The sequence below is a fragment of the Clarias gariepinus genome, chromosome 3 (genome assembly GCF_024256425.1).
Source record: "Clarias gariepinus isolate MV-2021 ecotype Netherlands chromosome 3, CGAR_prim_01v2, whole genome shotgun sequence".
NCBI lineage: Eukaryota > Metazoa > Chordata > Actinopteri > Siluriformes > Clariidae > Clarias > Clarias gariepinus.
In genome coordinates, this window is record NC_071102.1 from 12,833,404 (window position 1) to 12,852,833 (window position 19,430).

The 19,430-nt window shown below is 38.2% G+C and overlaps 1 protein-coding gene across 6 annotated transcripts in view; it reads left to right on the forward strand.

Moving 5' to 3' along the window:
- apba2b (amyloid beta (A4) precursor protein-binding, family A, member 2b) overlaps positions 1-19,430 on the forward strand; it is a 124,535-nt gene that overhangs the window by 81,755 nt on the left and 23,350 nt on the right. For 5 of the 6 annotated variants that reach the window (XM_053492151.1, XM_053492156.1, XM_053492153.1 and 2 more), the window contains 3 exons: positions 9,672-10,787; positions 13,193-13,273; positions 16,674-16,713. In XM_053492151.1, the coding sequence (XP_053348126.1) occupies positions 9,717-10,787; positions 13,193-13,273; positions 16,674-16,713 (1,192 nt within the window). In that variant the 5' untranslated portion in view covers positions 9,672-9,716. Of the gene's footprint in view, positions 1-7,707; positions 7,792-9,671; positions 10,788-13,192; positions 13,274-16,673; positions 16,714-19,430 lie in introns of those variants that run through there. The other variant, XM_053492152.1, reaches the window with a different exon arrangement.

Below are 19,430 nucleotides of genomic sequence, written 5' to 3' on the forward strand. Positions count from 1 at the left end.
CACACAAATCTACCCCAACTACAGCACTTCCTGTGTATCTTGAGTGACAGATGTCTCGTCACTCAAGATACACAGGAATAAAATAATAATCAGATGATCATTATTTTATTATTAATAGAATTGTTTTTCATTTGTTATGGTGATTTTTATATTTTTGTATCTATGGATAAAATGATTTTCATTTTATTTCAGATTTTAAATTGTATTTGAAACGTTCTTTTTTTTTTTTGACCTGGTTGTACAGTCTTGTTTGACTGGAAGTAAATGCATAGTAGTGTTACAAGAAGGCCACAAAAATGATTGGGTGTTGACGCTCCTACTGCAAAATCACATTTGGAAGATGACAAACATTACAGCCACTCTGGTTGCGCCCTGTAATGGCAGGGCTGTAGCCAAATATGAAATTAAATCTAGAGCTGATATTGAATTGTCTCAAATTGTCTCTATTGCCCTGTCATTAGGAAATCAGCATTTTGTCACTGTGAAGGCGACAGCCGGCTGGTGGCTGGGAATCAGCAAAGACCAACTTAGGGAGTGAAAAAGGATGAGGAACTGTGAAATGCACATCTGACAAATGGTACATTACAATGCAATAATGAAATCGATACTAGGCACAAGTCTGACTGGCTCAGTCGACCACATGTAGGTGTCTGAGCTTATTCAGGTCACATTCCCAATGTGCTGCAGTGTCACTGCACCCCGCTGTCGTTTCCTAAACCCCTGAGTCTGTGAAATCCTATGATGCCGTTCACAACACAAGGACAAGTGCTGATTAGTCTTCGTAGTCTTCTGTGCCTGCGAGATTCATCCTTCTGCCTCTTTTCACTTGAGGCAGCAGTAATGAGGATGCCTGTCAACAATTAGTGAAAATATTACCCATAGTGCAGGCATAATGGAGAGTTCAAACCCTCAAGGGCTAGCGTTCTTTTTCTTCTGTTAGGAGGACTCAAAATGTTTTCTGATACTTTTTTTCCCGGTTCGTTATGGTGAACATTTATGAAAACACAACGAAGATAGCAATCTACAGCAGTGATGACTTTACATAGTCTCGTCATTATTCATAGTTGTCATTTTGCTCTGATGTTTTTGAGACGCTGAGACCCACAGTGTTCCAGTCGGAGTCTGGCGGGCGTCCAAACCATCTGCACATCTTCATGTTCAAGCAGACCTTTTTTTTTTTTTTTTTTTTTTTGCTGATAGGCTGCTTTCCCTGGGGTCCATTTTATGGTCAGGAAATGACCGTAATCATTGTCTAAACATTAAAATTAAATGAAAGCATGGATTATTGAATGTTACAGAAATTTATTTTTATGACCAGACTGATCAACCAAACTGCTTCTGGAATTTATATTAAAATAATAACATTTTTACAGTTGCAGCGTGTGTAAGCACTTCTGTAAGATTGTCCTGGTGCAATATTCTGTGGCTGTATGAATCCAATTTGCATAGAGTGAACACTTAAGGTGCACTTGTGCAATTATTTTTCTGTCTACAGTGGTTGCTTGTGCAAAAGCTACAGTACAACTGACACGAAGCCAGCGAAGGTTGAGCTGGTTTAGGAGAAGCTTTGTTTTTTAAATTAGATTTTGCAGCGTAATTTGTCTTCTCGTTCGACTTCTTCCTGCTTCATAAGTGAGTGAGTGAGTCTGGCCTTCAGCATCAGCTTTTACAAAGTGTACAGAATTGTGCTGCTACTCAGCTTAGAGTTCAGCTTTGAGCTGCTTTCATAGGCTTGGCAGAAAATCCTTAAATTAATGCACATCCAAAGCCATATACGCTCTTCAGTGCAGTGTAATCGATTGTGGTTTCACATAAACTGCAATTTTACTTCTGCATACACAATTACGCATCCTTTTCCACAACGATACATTCATGAGAAATAGTGTCCCCTTGTGGAGAACCTTCCTTCTGCTAAATCTGTGTGATTTAGTGAGAGAGCCAGGTCCTTGAACTTATCTTTTTTATATATATATATAAAGTACAGGAAAAATCTACCATTCAGTGTAGGAAAACTGTACCTGGGGTTATTCTCTTGGCAGGGGATGATGCCTAGTTGTACTGTAGCTCCTCTGTCTTTTCCATAGCCTTGAGGAGTAGCAACTGATTGCTGCAATGTTTTCTCTACCTCTCTGCAGTGCCACATTTTCATTCGTCATTCCAGCACGAGATCAGAGAGGCTGTAAATCCCCTAGAAATTTTATGGCTTCCATGGCTGTTAAATTGAAATCATGCATCACAGTGCAAGGCTTTAATACACTAGGCTCTCCTTTTTTAGTATGCTGATGAACGAACATGTATGTCTGGGGAAAAAAGCTGCAAAAACTTCCCCTTTTTGTGGTTTGAGGTTTTAAAGAAATTCATGTAGAATCATTTCATTGCATAAAGAAGCAAATAGTATGAGTAAATAATGTTTTTTTTTTTTTTTTTGCTTTTTGATGGCAGGTGATTATTGACTAATACATCATTTTCATTTTCAGATATAATATGTTGATGACCACGTTTTTTTTTGCAGTGTTTGTTTGGGTGCCTCTTCATGGATGTTTACATGGTTTTGCGCTAATGGAATAAAATAAGGAATTAAGTCACATGCATTGCATTTACTGTATGTTTAATATAATATAATGATAATAGACTTATCATAGTCTCATTAAAGAAGACATAACCAGTTTGTGTCTGTCAATCCCAATGAAAGAGGTGTGGCCTCTTTGTGTCTGTCAGTGTCAGTGAAGGAGGTGTGGCCTCTTTGTATCTGTCAGTGTCAATGTAGGAGTTGTGGCTACTTTCTTCCTGTCAGTGTCAGTGAAGGAGGTGTGGCCTATGTGTCTGTCAGTCCCAGTAAAGGAGGTATGGGCTTCTTTTCCAGTCCCAGTAAAGATTTTGTGACATCTTTGGGCAAATATTTAAAATTAATTTTAACATGATAAACAAGCAAGGTTTTGATATATGAGTAGTACACATGTGCTTTGTCTGCCAAGCGTCACTTGATCACAACTGAGCTAATGGTTCTTGTCTCTCGTGCGCCTTAGGATTGTGGGTAATCGTTTCCTATGCTCAGTCTCAGTGCGTCACTCGTACTGTATAGTCAAGATCTGTGCACATGTGTAATGTTTACGATAATGTTATGACCATGTGTGTGTGTGTAAAACATTTTGTGTCCAAGTTTAGTGACTGTTCTTCAATAACTGTACTGCAACAACGGCCACGCTGAAGAAAGAAAAGTTTAAAAGGCTGTAGCAGTGCGGGGGATTAATTTGTTTAACAACAATGCAATGTCACATTACTGCAAAATCCTCAAAAGGAGGCAAAAGCAAGTGTCTTGGAGAGGTTTGCAGACAGAGTTAGTGTGTGAGTTTGTGTGGTTAATTTGTTTTATTTTCACTTAAGATTATGTATAAATTTTTTATCAATACTTTTGGGTTGTTAAATAAATTATCTGAGTTTCCATTATTTCTTATGGGGAAATTAGCTTTAATATACAAGCATGCTTTTTGAACAAATTGTGGTCACAATCCAAGGTTTAATTGTACTTCGATAAATGGTGATTCCAGTCAAGCACGCCCAAGACCAGTTTCATTTACTTGAATAATGCAAAGGCAAACCAAGAACTGGACATCTACTGCAAAGGTGAAATAATACGCCATTAGTTAAATCCTGTTTACTTGGGGGTGACCCTGAAACATTTGTTGCCATATAACAAACATCTGAAAAAGGTTGCAGCTAAACTTGTTTCTCTGAATAACTTACTGAGCAAACTAGTGGATGTGTGGCCACCTTGTGTCTGTCAGTCTCAGTGAAGAAGGTGTGTCTTCTGTTCCTTTCTGTTAGTTCCCAGCTAAAGACCAGGTGAAGGAAGTTTGTCTGTAATCTCCAATGAGTGACGCATGGTCTCGTCCTGTCAGGCTTAGGGAATGAGGCAGGGCCACTGTATCTGTAAGCTCTAGTGAAGGATGTGTGACCTCTGTCATTTCCATGAAGAAACCATTGCTCATGTGTCTGTCAATCCCAGGGAAGGATTCATGGCTTCTTTGAATCAAAGCTACCACTTTTGTTAAAATGAGCTGTTGAATAAACATCATTAAGTAGTTTGGCCTGGCTAATGTTGGCTATTCTAGAAAATGATTTCATGTCTTCATAGACTGTTTGGCATGTTATTTTAAAAATGTTTTTTTTTTTTTTAATAACCAAGCTGAACAGAATAAGATATGCTCTAAAGCAGATTAAATATTTCAAAGCTATCAAATCAGAGAAAGTGTAAAATGAAAGACAGAGTCAAAGTTAGTCGAAGGTTCCAACATTGCGGGAAGTTGGATGGTGTCAGCTTTCCTTGTGGTGAAGGAGATGAAAGAGCACAAGGGCTGGACTCTTACCAGACACGATTAAAATATCTACTGACCTTTTTCTACTCTTTGTGTTCCTTTATTAACATTGCCATTTATTGCCATTGCCATCGTTATTATTATTATTATTATTATTATTATTGTTGTTATTATGTTTATTATCAATGATATAAATGGTTTCAAGGCAAAATGACTGTGATCTATAGTAAAGATAAATGTAATCTATATTAAATATAAATGTTTGTTTTTAAATGGCCGATTGTTGACATGTTTATACTCTTTTTTTTTTACATGTTATTTATGGTACTTTGCAGAGACAAAAAAGGCATATACCCTACATAATTGATTTGTGCTGTAGTATCTACTTACATCAGTTTGCTATTTTAGTTCTACGATGCGGTCAGACCTCTCGTTTGAGTTGAGCTGTCCCTTAGCAAAGCTTGTTTAAACCAGTTTGTTGATCCAGATAATTATGTAATCCAGATAATTATTTTTACTGATAATAGAAACCAGGGGGTATCTTACAAATTATATCGTAACAGGCTTATCATTTTGTTTACTTTTATTTTGTTTATATAGCGCACAAAGAAACAGGCAGAAACAATGAGTACTGTATATACAAGACAGCAGACACACTTAAACTTCTTTCAGTGAGCCTGTCTATTATGAATGTGCAGCTGCTCAAATAAATCTTAAAATAAAATCCTTTATTTAGACCATTTCAGTTGCCCTCTGATGCATTTGTTTTAGCAGACCATTTACATCATCTCTGATTGCTATTATTTCTTCATTATTAAATATGATTTCACATCATTTCAGTTTTTGTTCTTTTATTTTACTTTTTAGATTGTATAGCTATTTTTGTTACTATTTTGTTGCCCATGACTGCGTAGTGTTTCTGTGATTAATAGTAGAACGAGAGTATGCCATGCCTTTCAAGCACTTTTGCAACACACAATTTTTAAACAGCTTTTGCAGTGATTAATGTAAAAAGAAGCCATCATGTGATTTTTTCAATATTTAAAGCTTCGACATCCATACCACTAGAAATGGAAGGATGTGAAAGATGCATTCATGAATAGTTCTTTTTTGGGACATATTTTGCTCAGTTGTCACATACGCCCTTAATCTGTCCCTGTAGACCAAGCATACACTAAACCATTTCCTTCTCTAGGAAGTGGTCATTATCTTCTGTTTTCATTGCTTTCCTATTTAAATTTATTTCACGGGTGCTGCATTTTTATAGTTGTAATCTGAATCAGTGACTTTCACAATATGTGCTAGTCTAGAAATTGTTCTGGTCTATGATATTTAGTTTCTTTCTCTGTATTTTTTTCTCTGCATGTTATAGAGTCTAACATCCTGCCCTGTAACGCCCACATTCACATATTGTCTTGACACCTTTTTTTATAGTCTTCAGATGATTTCCAAAGCCACCTACGATGTTCACACAATGTAGTTTTAAAAAAAGTTTTTGTTATGATAACATCGTCCTGAAACTATACCCTTAAAATAGCAGTGGGTCCAGGCGCCGCATCTCTGTGCTCCTTTTTTTGTACAGTGATAATAATGGTATTGTTGATATACTTCTCTTTGACCATATTTAATGTTCATTAGCTGTGAGAGATTATGACTAATCAAAGCAAGCTTTCTGTGTTCATCCAATCGGAATAAATGAAAGAAAGAGAGATGAGCTTATACTATACAGTACAACCCTAGCATGACTTGAGACTTGAGTCAATGATCGCAGGAGTTTTGTGTGTTTGAGAGTCTATTTTGCCCAAAAGAAAATTTACCAGACTGTTTAGGAACTTGTATTAATAAATGCCCAAGTGTAAGTCTAGGCTTAAACAGGGGTCACTGTGTTATGAAATGGTCAAATGAATAAAAGAAATAGCATCGCCCTGTAAAAATGCTTTCCGGGTATAAAACTTAAAGCAATTGCAAGGTCATTAGTAGTTAAGAGACACAGAGTTTAGGGACTTAATTAGCACTTCCGAGCCATTTTAGTTTTATTAGATGTCTGTTTTTCATGGGAGCCAATTAATTTGCAAACTTAAAAAAAAAAAAAAAAGTAAGATTTATAGTTCTATATAGGATTGAATCGAATTGCTCTGTAGAATCAATAGAGTTAATGTAAAGGTTATAGAGATTTTAATGAAAAAGTGTAATCAAAGAATAAAAAATAATTACAGCACTAGTGAAAGATATTTCGCTAGTTGTTTTACAAAATACACCAGTTAATGAAAACTAACCTCTATTCCTCTCTCTCACTCTCACTCTCTCTCTCTCTCTCTCTCACTCTCACTCCTTCTGAGCTTTTTATTACACTTTCAATCAACAGATTGCATTACCGAATGCCTGCAGAGAAAACCTCTTTCCTGTAACTAACCACAGCTTTGAAAGATCAACTTGTTTAAACTTTCTTTTTTTTTAATTAACACCAAATAATAATAATAATAATAATAATAATAATAATAATAATAAATATTGATAGTGGGATCAAAAGAAAACTGCAGGAACAGGCAAGAGTGCTGTAGGTGGTCTTTTTTTAGTTATTGTTTACAAGTTTTTTTTTTTATTGTTTTGCTTAAATGCATTTTTATTGGTTAATTAATAACATCCATCATCCGTCATTACACAGGAATTATGTCTTATTTCTTACACAGTGAACATCTTCATACTATTATCATTTACCTGACCTGAGTTGTAGGACTTATCGGGAGTTTATAAGGACTGAAGAGCTGAATTTTATCTTTCATTCATTTTATGTTTCCTTTTGAACGGATGTCTGGTGCCGATCCTGGTTTAACAGAGCGAGTGGAATAGATTTTTCCATGCATGTGCCCTCTAAATCAATTGAGATGGTAATGTATTCAAAATCACCAAAAGCAATAAGAATGTATTTAACATCAATCTGGAAAATTTTCAGTTTTTGTCTTAAGGACTAAGTGGATTATTAGACCTAAATGTAGATAAAGCATATGGAACAAGCAACATGTATTCTCACTGCACGGAAATATGTGATGGATACACAGTACATATGGTCCAAATATCTTTCCCAAGCTGTATATTTTACTAAAAATATTAATACAAATACAGTATAACATAACATTTCACTCTTCTCTGCTGTTCCATCATGGTATTATTAGCTACAGAAAACATATACAGTATGTCATGTGGTCTGACGGAGACTCTAGACAAAGCTGCGGAATAGGCGTGGTTAATGTATTCAGGGGTGAACAAAGAGGCAAAGGGTCACGGGTCCCCAGGGGTTGGTGTTGAGCTTTTAGTTATGCGAGTCAGAGCTGGGATTGGCCAGGACTTTTAGAGTAGGAGGGATGTGGAGATGCAGGAAAATGGGGGGATGCTTCAAGGCATAGCAGTCAATCATCTCTACACTGGTGCTTAGTTCTTTTCAGGTCCATATGAAACCAGTATCCAGGGGAAACAGGTAGGACACAAGAGTCTTATTCACCTGCATGATTTGTAAATGCCGGGCTATTCGGTGGCTCTGCACAGTGATTGAAACAGCAGTTTGAGATGTGTGATTTCCCTGGAGAGCTCTTTTTTAGCATGTGTACAGAATGCGATCTAGGAGTGGTGACATGCTGTGAAGGGTGATACGAGAGCTTGGGCATATTGTAAAGAGTCTGTGGAGTGTTAGTGTAAGTGTAAGTGTGGTGTGTAAATCTGTGTCTTGGTGTTTGTGTGTGTGTGTGTGTGTGTGTGTGTGTGTGTGTGTGTGTGTGTGTGTGGGAAGGGGGGAGGTAATCTCTGTTTTCCCCACCTTTATGCTTCTTTGTACAGGCGTATGGGTGATTATCAGCTGTAATGTCTGGTGATGGAAGGCATAATAATGGCAGAGAGTGAGTGAGCAAGAGAGAGAGAGAGAGAGAGAGGGAGGGAGGGAGGGGAAAGCTGTAACAAAAGCCCCTCTTAGAGGCTGCTGGTGGAGATGGCACAGTAAGGAGAGCATGTGTGTGTGTGTGTGTGTGTGTGTGTGTATGTGTGTGACTCAGAATACAGAACATGTTCTTGTTCTTTTTTTCTCATTCATTTGAATTTGATTATATAGTGTGTATCAAGAATTCCTAATGTCATTTATCTTCTTGCACAGGATTTTACGCTTTTTAGGTTAGGTTCACTTTCTCCCCATGCACTTAAAAGGCAGCAGGAAGACTCTTCAGTAAGAACATTGCATATTAATTCACTACAATAACTGCCACACCCTTTCCAACTGGAATCCTGGGATACTTGATTAATTCTGCCTGTGCAGCCATGTCATTGTCATTCTCCAACTCACTGTGCTTTAATCAATAAATCCGTCACCCAGGCTGGTACCAGTAAATACTTAGACTTTGTATTGATTGTACTGTATATATTGACGATGTTATTTTGCATATTTTAGTCGATTAAAATTAATAAAACGTGTTTAGTGCTATAAACCCAGCAACACTTGAATCTCGTAAATAAAGATCTGTCCAGCTCGATAATAGTAATTGATCAGACTCTGAGCAGTTGAAGGGATCCAGTGTCCTACCGTGTAGGATTGAGACATTGCTGTTTGGCTAAGAGGATTGATGGGATTCAACAGAGCTTGCGCCTATGGGTGTAATTTTGTCTTATTTGTCATTACCTGTAGACAATAAATTGCATTTTAATGTCTATAAGGTAATTTTAATACTTTTTTTAATACTTCAAACCTTTCAGACAGATAGCTTCTTTAAATAAATCAGACAGTAACTTTCAATGGAAGAATCAAATGGAAAATCACAATGCTCAAAAACCAGTTAAATCCAATCAGATGGTATCGGCAGTCTACCTATGATTCACTTGGAAGCAAGATTTTCTAAAAACGGTCCTGGCCACAATCTGTTGTTAGTGTCACTTGTGAAGATGAACACACTCTCTGCTAACGGGCTGATGCACAGAGATAGAACCTTTTCAAAAGACTCCCAGGTGGTAATTGTGCCCACTGAATCACAGTGATGTCACAGCCATTTGTGGTCCAAGAGCTCATAATTTCTCCTGCTCTCTGAGTGGCGGGAACGACTATGCTAACCATTTACGGATGGTTGTTCGATTAGGTTTACAGACTAGAAGCATTATTATATGCTCAGCAGTTCAGTATGATGTGATGGCTTCATTTGGCTCTCACTCTCTAGTAGCTTAAGGTAAGGGTTGCTGACCTATTATTGTTGAACAGCATTCCTGGAGCAATTATGTGTTAATAGGCCATCAGTGGTAATTTTCTAGTCCTAGACTCTGAACTCACAAATGTGTGCCGGAAACCCCACTTAATGTGGTAATGTCTTTTTTTTTTTGTCTCAGGATTGAAGATCCCCAGAGATGGAAGGCCACTGAGTGACTCTCCCTATGGCTCAGAGGAAGAGGCCTGGGGCCAGCAGCAGCATGGCCTCAGCAGAGCTTCACACTCCAGCACCATGCCCCTGCCCCGCCCCTTATCCCAGCAAAGAGTGTGAAGAACGACAAGATTCTGAAACCCCTGTACCCCCTTACTGTGACCAAGAGGAGGTAGACCTGCCCAGCAGTCATCCTGCTACCCCAGATCACACCCACTCCAATTACCATGGCCATCCAGACAGCCTTGATGGAGACTCAAGCTCAGACTATGTAAACAATACATCAGAGGATGAAGAGGACTATGATGAAGGCCTGCCTGAAGAAGATGAGGGAGTGACATACTACATTCGCTACTGTCCAGAGGATGATAGTTACCTTGAAGGGATGAACTGTAACGAGGGCAGGTATGGGCGCACTGAGCCACCCCCAGACACAGACGAGTGCCACGAAGCAGTGGAAGAGTGGGTGGAGGGTGAGGGTGAGGTGCGTTGTGAAGTTCTGGAGCAGGACTCTGACCAGCAGATATATGACGGGAGACCTGAGCCAGTGCTCGATCACCATCCACACCATCAGTACCATCACCAGGAGCAAGCTCTTTCTCAAACCCAGGAACAAGAGGAGGATGATGAGGAGAGTGAAGAGTACTGTGCTAATGAAGAGGAGGAACCAGAGGAGGAACAAGAAAGGGAAGTCTACACTGGGGACTACTACGCCCCAGAGGACAATGGGAACTCCATGTATGCAAGTCACAAGGGCATAGAGGGTGAAACAGGTGAAGAGACGGAGGAAGACATTGATCAGATTGTGGCTGAGATTAAGATGAGTATGAGCATGGGCAGCTTAAGCAGTGGGACAGATCAGAGCCCAGAGGAGCTGGCACCCACATCCGGGCGATACCAGGCTGAAGCTGAGTCCAAAGCTGAACCAGCACCTTACCTACCACCACATCGCCATGACGGCAGACCCAAAACCCTCAACATCCCTCCTGCTGGGCACAACCCACAGCCACAGAGGAGCTCAAAAGGGCACCTGCACACCCCAGAGGAGAGGAGGAGATGGGCACAGGAGCAGCACGGAGACCAGGTAAAATGTGGCAAAAACTAACCTAACTCACATTTTTACCGCTGATCAATGATGTTGTGATTATCTCTTCACTAAGGTTTAAAACATAATAAATCTGATTTTCTGTTGAGAGGTGACTTTAGATGTCTATGCTTGTTTCAAAAACCTTAGGCTACACTTTCCTTTAACACATTATTTTCTAAGCTAAAAAGCAATCTGCTACGCTTGCAGCATAAGGGTAGTAAGTAGAGTTTATAGTTTAACAACTTGCTAAACTGCTCGCCTGGGGAAGGCTTGCAGTGAATCAGGAATCCAGGTCATGGGAAAGCCTGTCTTCTCCTCTGTGAAAGCAAACCTGCTTAAGCTTTTTCCTGGTCCGGGTGAACATGGAAAGGTCTACATGTGTTAAAAGAGCGGGAGCTGGGGAATATTTTAAAAAAGTGGGAAGGGGAAATGGTTGAAACTGGTTAGGGTTTAATGCTTTCACTCAGAAAAGCTGGTTGGTGACAGTGATTCCACTCTACTGTTCCGGCTGGGTGCTGTGTGAGGAACTGCTTCAGCACCATCAGATTGAGATTTCTCTTGATGTCTCGCTCCTCAGGCAGGAGGAGACAGGAGTTCTTGAGCTGTGGCATGAACACAAACCGATGGCCAATCTCTTACCATGCTACTGTTGGAATGGAATGGAACTCTTTTACTGTTTTCTTGCATTCAGGTTTATTATAAAATGATCAGTGTATATTCACCAAATTGCAATGCTCTTTTTTTCTAAAGAGGATTGCAGCTGATGTGAGCAATATACTGTACAGTCTTCTAAAGGTTGTACTTGTTAAATTGTCTTTGAAGGTGAAGGGCAGCGCAATCTAATCGTTTTTCCACTTATTTCAGAACCACATTTTAGTGATTGATGTTGAGTAGATTTTTCCTAATGCAGCAGGACAAACACACAGCATTTCTTCAGAAAAGGGTTTGATTATCCGCATTCGTTTTGCTTGACGAGCGCATTCATAAGACATATCTATCATGTTTATTTACCTAGCTCGGGACAATATTTGAAGGTGGGATTTGTGATTGTAATATTTGGCAAGGTTCTTGTCACCTTCTAGAAGTTGAGAAAATGTCTGCATAGTAGAGAAACTTGTGTTTCTGTGGCACGACGAAATCTTTAAACAGAATTTAAACCAGCGGTGTTGGATTGTTGGACAACTCCAGCTAGGTAGGAAGAGGAGATGTCTTCACTTGCCTGTGAGTTCTGTTACTGTGGCATACTTTCTTCCCTAAGGAGGCTGTGTTTTCAGGGAGTGGATTTGGAGAAAATACTTAATTCGTTTGGATTATGGAGTTTCAAAGCAGAAAAAAATTATAACTATTTTATACGGAGCAATTCTGGTTTATCTGCAACCATAAAATATCATTCGGTCATGTTATTGAATGTCATACTTTCAATGTGTAGCAATGTAGATAAATATTCATGAGCGTGACATCATAGTTTCTAGAGTACCTGGTTGCTGGTAAACCTCATACAAAACATAAGTGAGAAACCAATAAATAATAAGACGTCTAGATCAAAAATAAATAATATTCCAAAATATAGTTAACCACATGGACATATATCCCAGGATATGGAGGACACATATTATCTCAATAAATGTGAAATATTACATACTTAAAAGTAGACACAAGTCCTGCATTAGTCAGTATCAGGATCTAACAGATATTTTAACATAGTACTAGTCTGCATCATGTGTTTATTTGACGAACAAGAAAGCTAACCACCAGCCTACAGTATCTAACCCTCTCAGCTCATGTTGACTAAATTTTATAGTGTTTGACTGCTCTATCATCTCCGTACATGATTGATAATTTATTTGCTTTTTACAAGAGACTCAAGAAATATGAGTGAGTGATATTCTTTTGACTGGTTTACATTTGAAAATAACCTTTAGGAAAAGCTTTAGGGACAGACGTGTTTAACTTGTGCAAAATATTAAAACATTTTAGTATGTACTGTATTTCCTACTGACTCAGGTTTAATCATGATCTCTAAGCAAGCAATTTCAGTTAAGCGATTTGTTCTGACATAGCCTGGAAAACATCTCACTACATACTGTATGTCGTTCCACTGTTTAGAAACTTTAATTTCTGCTCGGATGTGACCATAGACAGGTGTAAATAGTAGAATTGAAATTAATGTAGCCGGACTGTGGGTGATATGGGTCACGCCATTCCACTGAAGAACAGTCCATAAAGGGTCTCCTACCCCTTTTGTCATCTGACAAGCTTTGTATTGCCTCTCTGGTATCCAGAGGGTTTATATCCCTGGAGGAATCACACTGAAACTCATCTAGTGTGCTGATGGGGGTTTCATCCTGTTTCAATTCTCTCTCTCTCTCTCTCTCTCTCTCTCTCTCTCTCTCTGTTTCTAGGTGTCAAACAGTGCAGAGCAGCCAAGAAAACAACAACGCTCAGATCTCAACGGACCTCTGGAGAACAACAATGTCCCTGAGGTAGACCCAATCAATATTGACCTATAGAACCGCTATGATTCATATAATCTACTTTTTGCCTAATGCCTATCATCAATAAATAAGAAAACACATCTCTGTCTGTTTGCGTGTAGAATAAAAGATGGAAAAGTATCAGTATGTTATTTTTCTGCTGCCTGCAAGGTGAATTGCTAGAACTAAAATTAAAATCAAGCAATCATTTTCCCCTAAAAACCTGCTGCTGAAATTACAGTGCGTACTGGACTGTATATTAGTTGGCTTTTAATGAAACTAAGCATAGACAAGACATTCTGTTCCAACAAAGGATGGAGCAACTTCTGAGTCAAAAAAGTGTAACCAACATGCTAAAAGCAAGAACTAAGAGTAATTTGTTGAATTGAATAATAATAAATGATGAAAGTACAGATAAATTACTGTAAAAAAACAACAACACAAAGTGTTTTAAAATGGGTTTGACCACAGTTTGCTGGAAGAAATAAAAACTGTTTTGGTGATGATTGTGGTGATTACCGTATAGTGATTACGTATACAGTCAGGTCCATACGTTTTTGGACAGTGACAATTTTTACAACGCTGCCACTGTGTACCACCACACTGGATTTATAACAAAGCAATCTTGGGAACTTATCATCACTCTGGATGGCAGGAAGTGAAAAACTAAATGGATGAGATGAGGGAAAGTCCATAGTGCATTAGGTTAAAAGATATCCCCAAAGAGTTGTAGAAACTAACCACTGACCTGTGAAGTGTTTATCTGTTTTTGTGGCCCCTGGAAGTTGGAGGATATACTGTATTAGGCAGCACTTAAAATTTTGTCACTTAAGTTGATGTGCTGGTAACTGAAACAAAGCATAGGGATCTGAGTGGCTCTTGTGGGACGTTTCCATTATGCAGTGGTCAGGACCTACTGTAGCATTGCAGTTTGTTGCCAATGGGGCTGCATAGCCGCACTCCAGTCAGGGGTCCTATGCTGACCTGTGTCCACCGCCAAAAGTGTTTACAATGGCCATGTGAACATAAGAACTGAACCACGGAGCAATGAAAAAAGGTGGCCTGGGTTAGGGTTAGATTAGGGGGAGGCAAAAACAAAACATACCTTTCAAATAGATGGTGGAAGATGCAAAACTCATAGTACAGAGCGTCACAGTGCTGCTGAATAATAAACCAAAACATAACACAAAAGCCACCCAAAAGTGTCTTAAGGCAAGGAAATGGCATATTCTTCAATACTGAGTCGGTCTCCTGACCTCAACTCAAGAACAAAGCTGTGGCGAACAGAGTGCTACACCTTATGAACGATAATGTGGTGTCTTCTTTTATGCAGCACAGTAGAAACAAATTTCTCTGAATAGATTTTTTGTGAAATTGCTGCCATGTACGACCCAGAGGCCAAGAAACAAAGGAGAGAAAAAAACCCTGAAGGAAAATTACCCAGTGTTATTATGTAAGGGGAATCTCCTTCCTAACACTAACCTCCTCCCCACCCATCGTCCTTGACCTCTGTTCCTTCACATCAGCAAGTCTCCCTTAGAAAGTTGTGCGAACAATACATGTAATAAATGTTTTGCATTATTTTTGTATAATTAAGCCTTTTTCATATTTTGTTTTATATTTTCTGATATAAACAAAATAAATCACAAGTTAAATATACTGTATTTCATAGTGAGGGAGAACGGATTAATTCTATTTACATGTATTCCTGTGGAAAAAACTAAATTGGTGTGCGTCCAAATCGGGTAACGACCAAAATTTAGGAACGAATTATGTTCGTGAATCGAGGTTCCAGTGTATTAAAAATAATCCTCATATTTATGATTATGTTGATCTGTTCAGTTTCTTTTGAGCCTGTGAAAATTAATGGACTGAAAAAATTGCTGTGGTTTCTAAACAGTTAATGCAATATTTTTGTTAAATGTCTTTAATAAAACTTAGATTGAGAGAAAACTTTAATCCCACCTTGTTTGCTTTTCAAATCCGTTGTGGTTGAAAGAGGCGAAACCATGTGACTGTCCCAAAACTTGATGTGTATAATTTTTATCCTTGTCAGACTATTCAGTGAGCCATTGTGCTCTGTAACCGCGGTCTGTGAATCATCCTGGAAGAGACTATTTCCATCATGGTTAAGAATGTTACATCATATGGTGAAGGACAAGTCAGAACAATTTTGTATTGATTTGCACAAGAGACAAATGGAACCCAACCATGCAAGTAAAATCTCCTCACAGAGTAACAAATACACCAGTTTTTCTTTACTTTGTCAACTGAGCATGATATTTGGTGTTTAATTATTACAGGTATCAAACTATTTTTTTAAATTACAAAATGATTGTATTGTTTAGCTAGTGTGTCGTTTTTCTTTCTCTTTGTTCTTTTCCCGAGCCAGTTTAAATAGCAGAAGAAAATTAGATAATTATCTTTAAATTGTACAGTCTGATGTGTTAATTTCAGCTAATGTAGCACATGTTGGATGAGCAGAAATTTTTCAAGTAGTGTCATTCTTACTGGGTAATTCCCTTGAGAATAATTAGCGTCCTATTTGCACCCAAATGCATTGAAACAAAGTCTGCAGATTTGGCTCTACACTGAGCAGAACAATGTCTCTATGAAGGTTCTTGGGCATCGTATTAAATTCGAGAGGTCTTCATTTCTTGAGTTCCTTCCTGCGATCACCCTGCCGATTTGTCTCAAATTATAGGCCAGTTTGCAAAAGCAGTGTCCTTTATTTTATGTTGCACATTTTTGTTAAGTCGCTTCAGGGATATTGTTCAGTAGCTTCAAGAAAAGCTTAGTATACAGTATTTTCCTACAATGCATTTTAGTTTCAGAGGTTTCCAGGGCACTGTGCATAGTTTCGAGAAGAGAGAAGCGCAGCCAAGGACAGTATGGCTGTTTATTTCTAAAAAGCTGTACATCTCTTCCTGTATGGCCTTCATTTAATTACCCTGACTGATGCAGCTTTGGGGATCTTCTCTCAGACTGCAATTAATGGGCATGGATACTCTTCTAATGCTGACTTTCCATTTGGATGGCTGTTACAAAGTGAGTGCTGTTACTCAATACACTGCGGTGTCTCTCGCTCAGAGACCTCACCACAAACTTGCAGAGATCAGAGGCTGAATAATTGACATGACCCGGTGTGTTGTGTGTGCTGATTTAACATTGGCTGAGTGGGTCATGAGCCACTTACAAATTGAAGACAGTACTGTATGTGTTTGCTTTTGTTGTGTATGTTCATCAATGCTTCTTGTTTTCTTCATTCTCGGTTGGAGTTTTGTCCTATAAGTATGAAAGAAAAGCAATGAACTTGTACAAAGATTTTTTATTCAGCTTTGCTAGACAAGCTCATTATAAAAACGCTTCATCTTAATTTCTTATTTGAATGTGTCTTTTTGTTTCCCAGCCATCGAAGAAGACTGCATCTTTCCCCAGCTTTGTCGATGGTGAGTAGCCACTTTGTACTTCTCTCTTATCTGCCTCCAGTGAACTGCTCAAATACAAAAAAAAATTACTTCACATAATTTCAGGAAAAAAAAACGTTCTGTCTTATGCATTTTTGCATGATGACTGCAAGTATAATGAAATGTTTAATAAAACATTGAACTTGAAGATACTAATTTACTGTGTAAAGAAAACCCTTCATAGATTGTCACTGTGTTTCTTATCAGCATGTGCATTAAAAAAAAGCACACTTGGTGAAAACAGGACAGAAGATTAGCAAAAGTTGGAAAGAGAACTAAAAAAAAAGAAGCGTCCTTAGCTTAATCCCATTTCCCTTGGACTTTTATTACAAAAATTCAACCTTTTTACACGAAAATATATTTATTAGTTTTTTGTTTATTCATATTATACCAAAATGATGCTAGAATGGTGAGATTTAATGCAACTGCTAACTGACTGCTTGGGTTTCTTGGGCCTCCGAATTACAGTCAGTTACTGTACAGTACTCCAAATTAATCTCTTGGTATTAGGAACCACAGGTGGACAACAGCTTTTTTTCATTGTGTCATTATTTATTTAACAAAAATGAAGGCAAAAAAAGTGGGCAACTTCTATAAAAGCAGATGTGTTGGCAGTTTGCTGGTCTGAAGCATTCCGGTATGTGTTAACACAATGACAAGAGGGAAAGACATAAGCAGTGGTCTTAAAAAAGCAATTGCTGCTGTGCATCAATCTGGAAAGGGTTATGAAACCATTCCCAAACAATTTAGAGTTCTACAGTGATAAAGGTTAGCCACAATTGGAAAGCATTTAAAACAGTTGCCAATCGTCCCAGGAGTGGATGCCCCAGAGAATGCTCTAAAAAAATACAAAAAACTCAAGAGATACATCTCAGTCCCTAGAGGCATAAGTCTATGACAGCACAACTAGAAGCAGGCTGAATAATCTGGTTTGTTTAAAAGGGTTGCCAGGAGAAACCCACTTTTGTCCAAAAAGAAAAGCATGACTGTGGTCCGCAAAACTGCATCTGAGCGAAGCACAAGATTTCTGGAACAATGTCCTATGGACAGATGAGACCAATGTTGTCTTGCCATAAGGTTCATTGTCATGTTTGGCAAAAACAAACAGCATTTCAGCAAAACCACCTCATTCTAACTGTCAAGGACGCCAGTGGAGGGGTGATGATTTGGGCTTGTTTTGCAGCCGCAGGACTCAGGCACCCTGCAGTTTTTGAGTTTACCATGAACTCCTCTGTATACCAGAGTATCCAAAAGGGCAAATGTGAAACCATCTGTTTTACAGCTAAAGCATGGTCAAAAATTTGGTCGTGCAACAGAACAATGATCCAACAAAAAATAAATATATGGCTGGAGAAATAAACCAATCATGGTTTTGGCACTGCCTAGTCAACGTCCAGTCCTTAGTCCAACTGAAATGCTGTGGTCCGACCTAAAGAGACCTGTGCCTCTTGTCAAGTGAATACCTGAAAACTGGGCCAAAATTCATTGATGTGTGAGACTAACAAAGTCATACAGGAATCATTTACTTCAAGTTATTCTTGCTAAAGGTGAATCTACAACCAATTGAATCATACTGTATGTATTTGAAACCATTAATTTTTGTAAAAGTAAGTAATAGCACAGTGGGAAAAAAAATCTTGTTTGTATGAGGTTGTATTTGCATAATACTAAGACCCACAATGATAAGATGATTTTAATTTCTGTTCACACAAGAACAAAGTACAGTGGTACCTCAGCATACGAATTTACTCTGTTTCGAGAATTTCATATTTTAAAACGCATTTTACCATAAGAATGATTGCAGATAATTCTTCAATGCATATTAAAACAATTAAAACATTTAGAAAAGACATGTAAATTAAGTAAAATATAAAAAAAACAGACATTAAAATTCACTTAACTTTATTTTATGATTACTTGCTTTAAAAACGAAACTACTGTAAAAGTGGCTCAGTTTTCTTCTTGATACCATCCTTAATAGCATGTAACGCAGCCACATAATAGGTTTTAATAAAGCTGCTAATAATTTTGTATTTGAGTTTTATACTTTATAACCTATTTCCATATGATGTATTGCTCCATCAGTTGTGCTTTGTGTTCCGCATTTTTACTCTTTCTTGCGAGACTTTCTCTCTCTTTTTGTTTTCAGTGGCAGACGAGGTAAAATCCCTGTGGTTGCGTAATCTCGGTTAATTAATTAATACTAGCTTTACAAACATTCTTGTGACCCATGGTGCTATGTTTTTACTATGTCTAAAAAAGCTACAACAAAAAGATTTTTGACTCATATGGCAAAACAAAATCCAGCCAAAATTTTGGTATGTAAGTCGGAAATTCACAAGCCGGGGCGTTCGTACTGTATGCTAAAAGTCCACTGTAGAATTAAAAGAGGGGGTACTAACTTTTATACATGATTGAAGATAGGTAGATATACAGTGTATTGCTTTGTGGTATGAGAGACATACAATTGTCTACATCATTTTTGTATTGCTCCCAAAACAGCACTTAACACTAGAAGCGCAGAGCAGCGGTCATTTGACCGCAAGTGGGTAAAAAAAAAAAAATACTTCACACTCGATCAATTTCCAGGACCCTCCTTTCATGACTTTTCCTAGTTCTGTGAGCTTAATCACCCTGTATGCTTAAATTTTTTAAAAACGCACCAGTAAAAGCCAGTATAAAGCTATTTTGCTCTTATT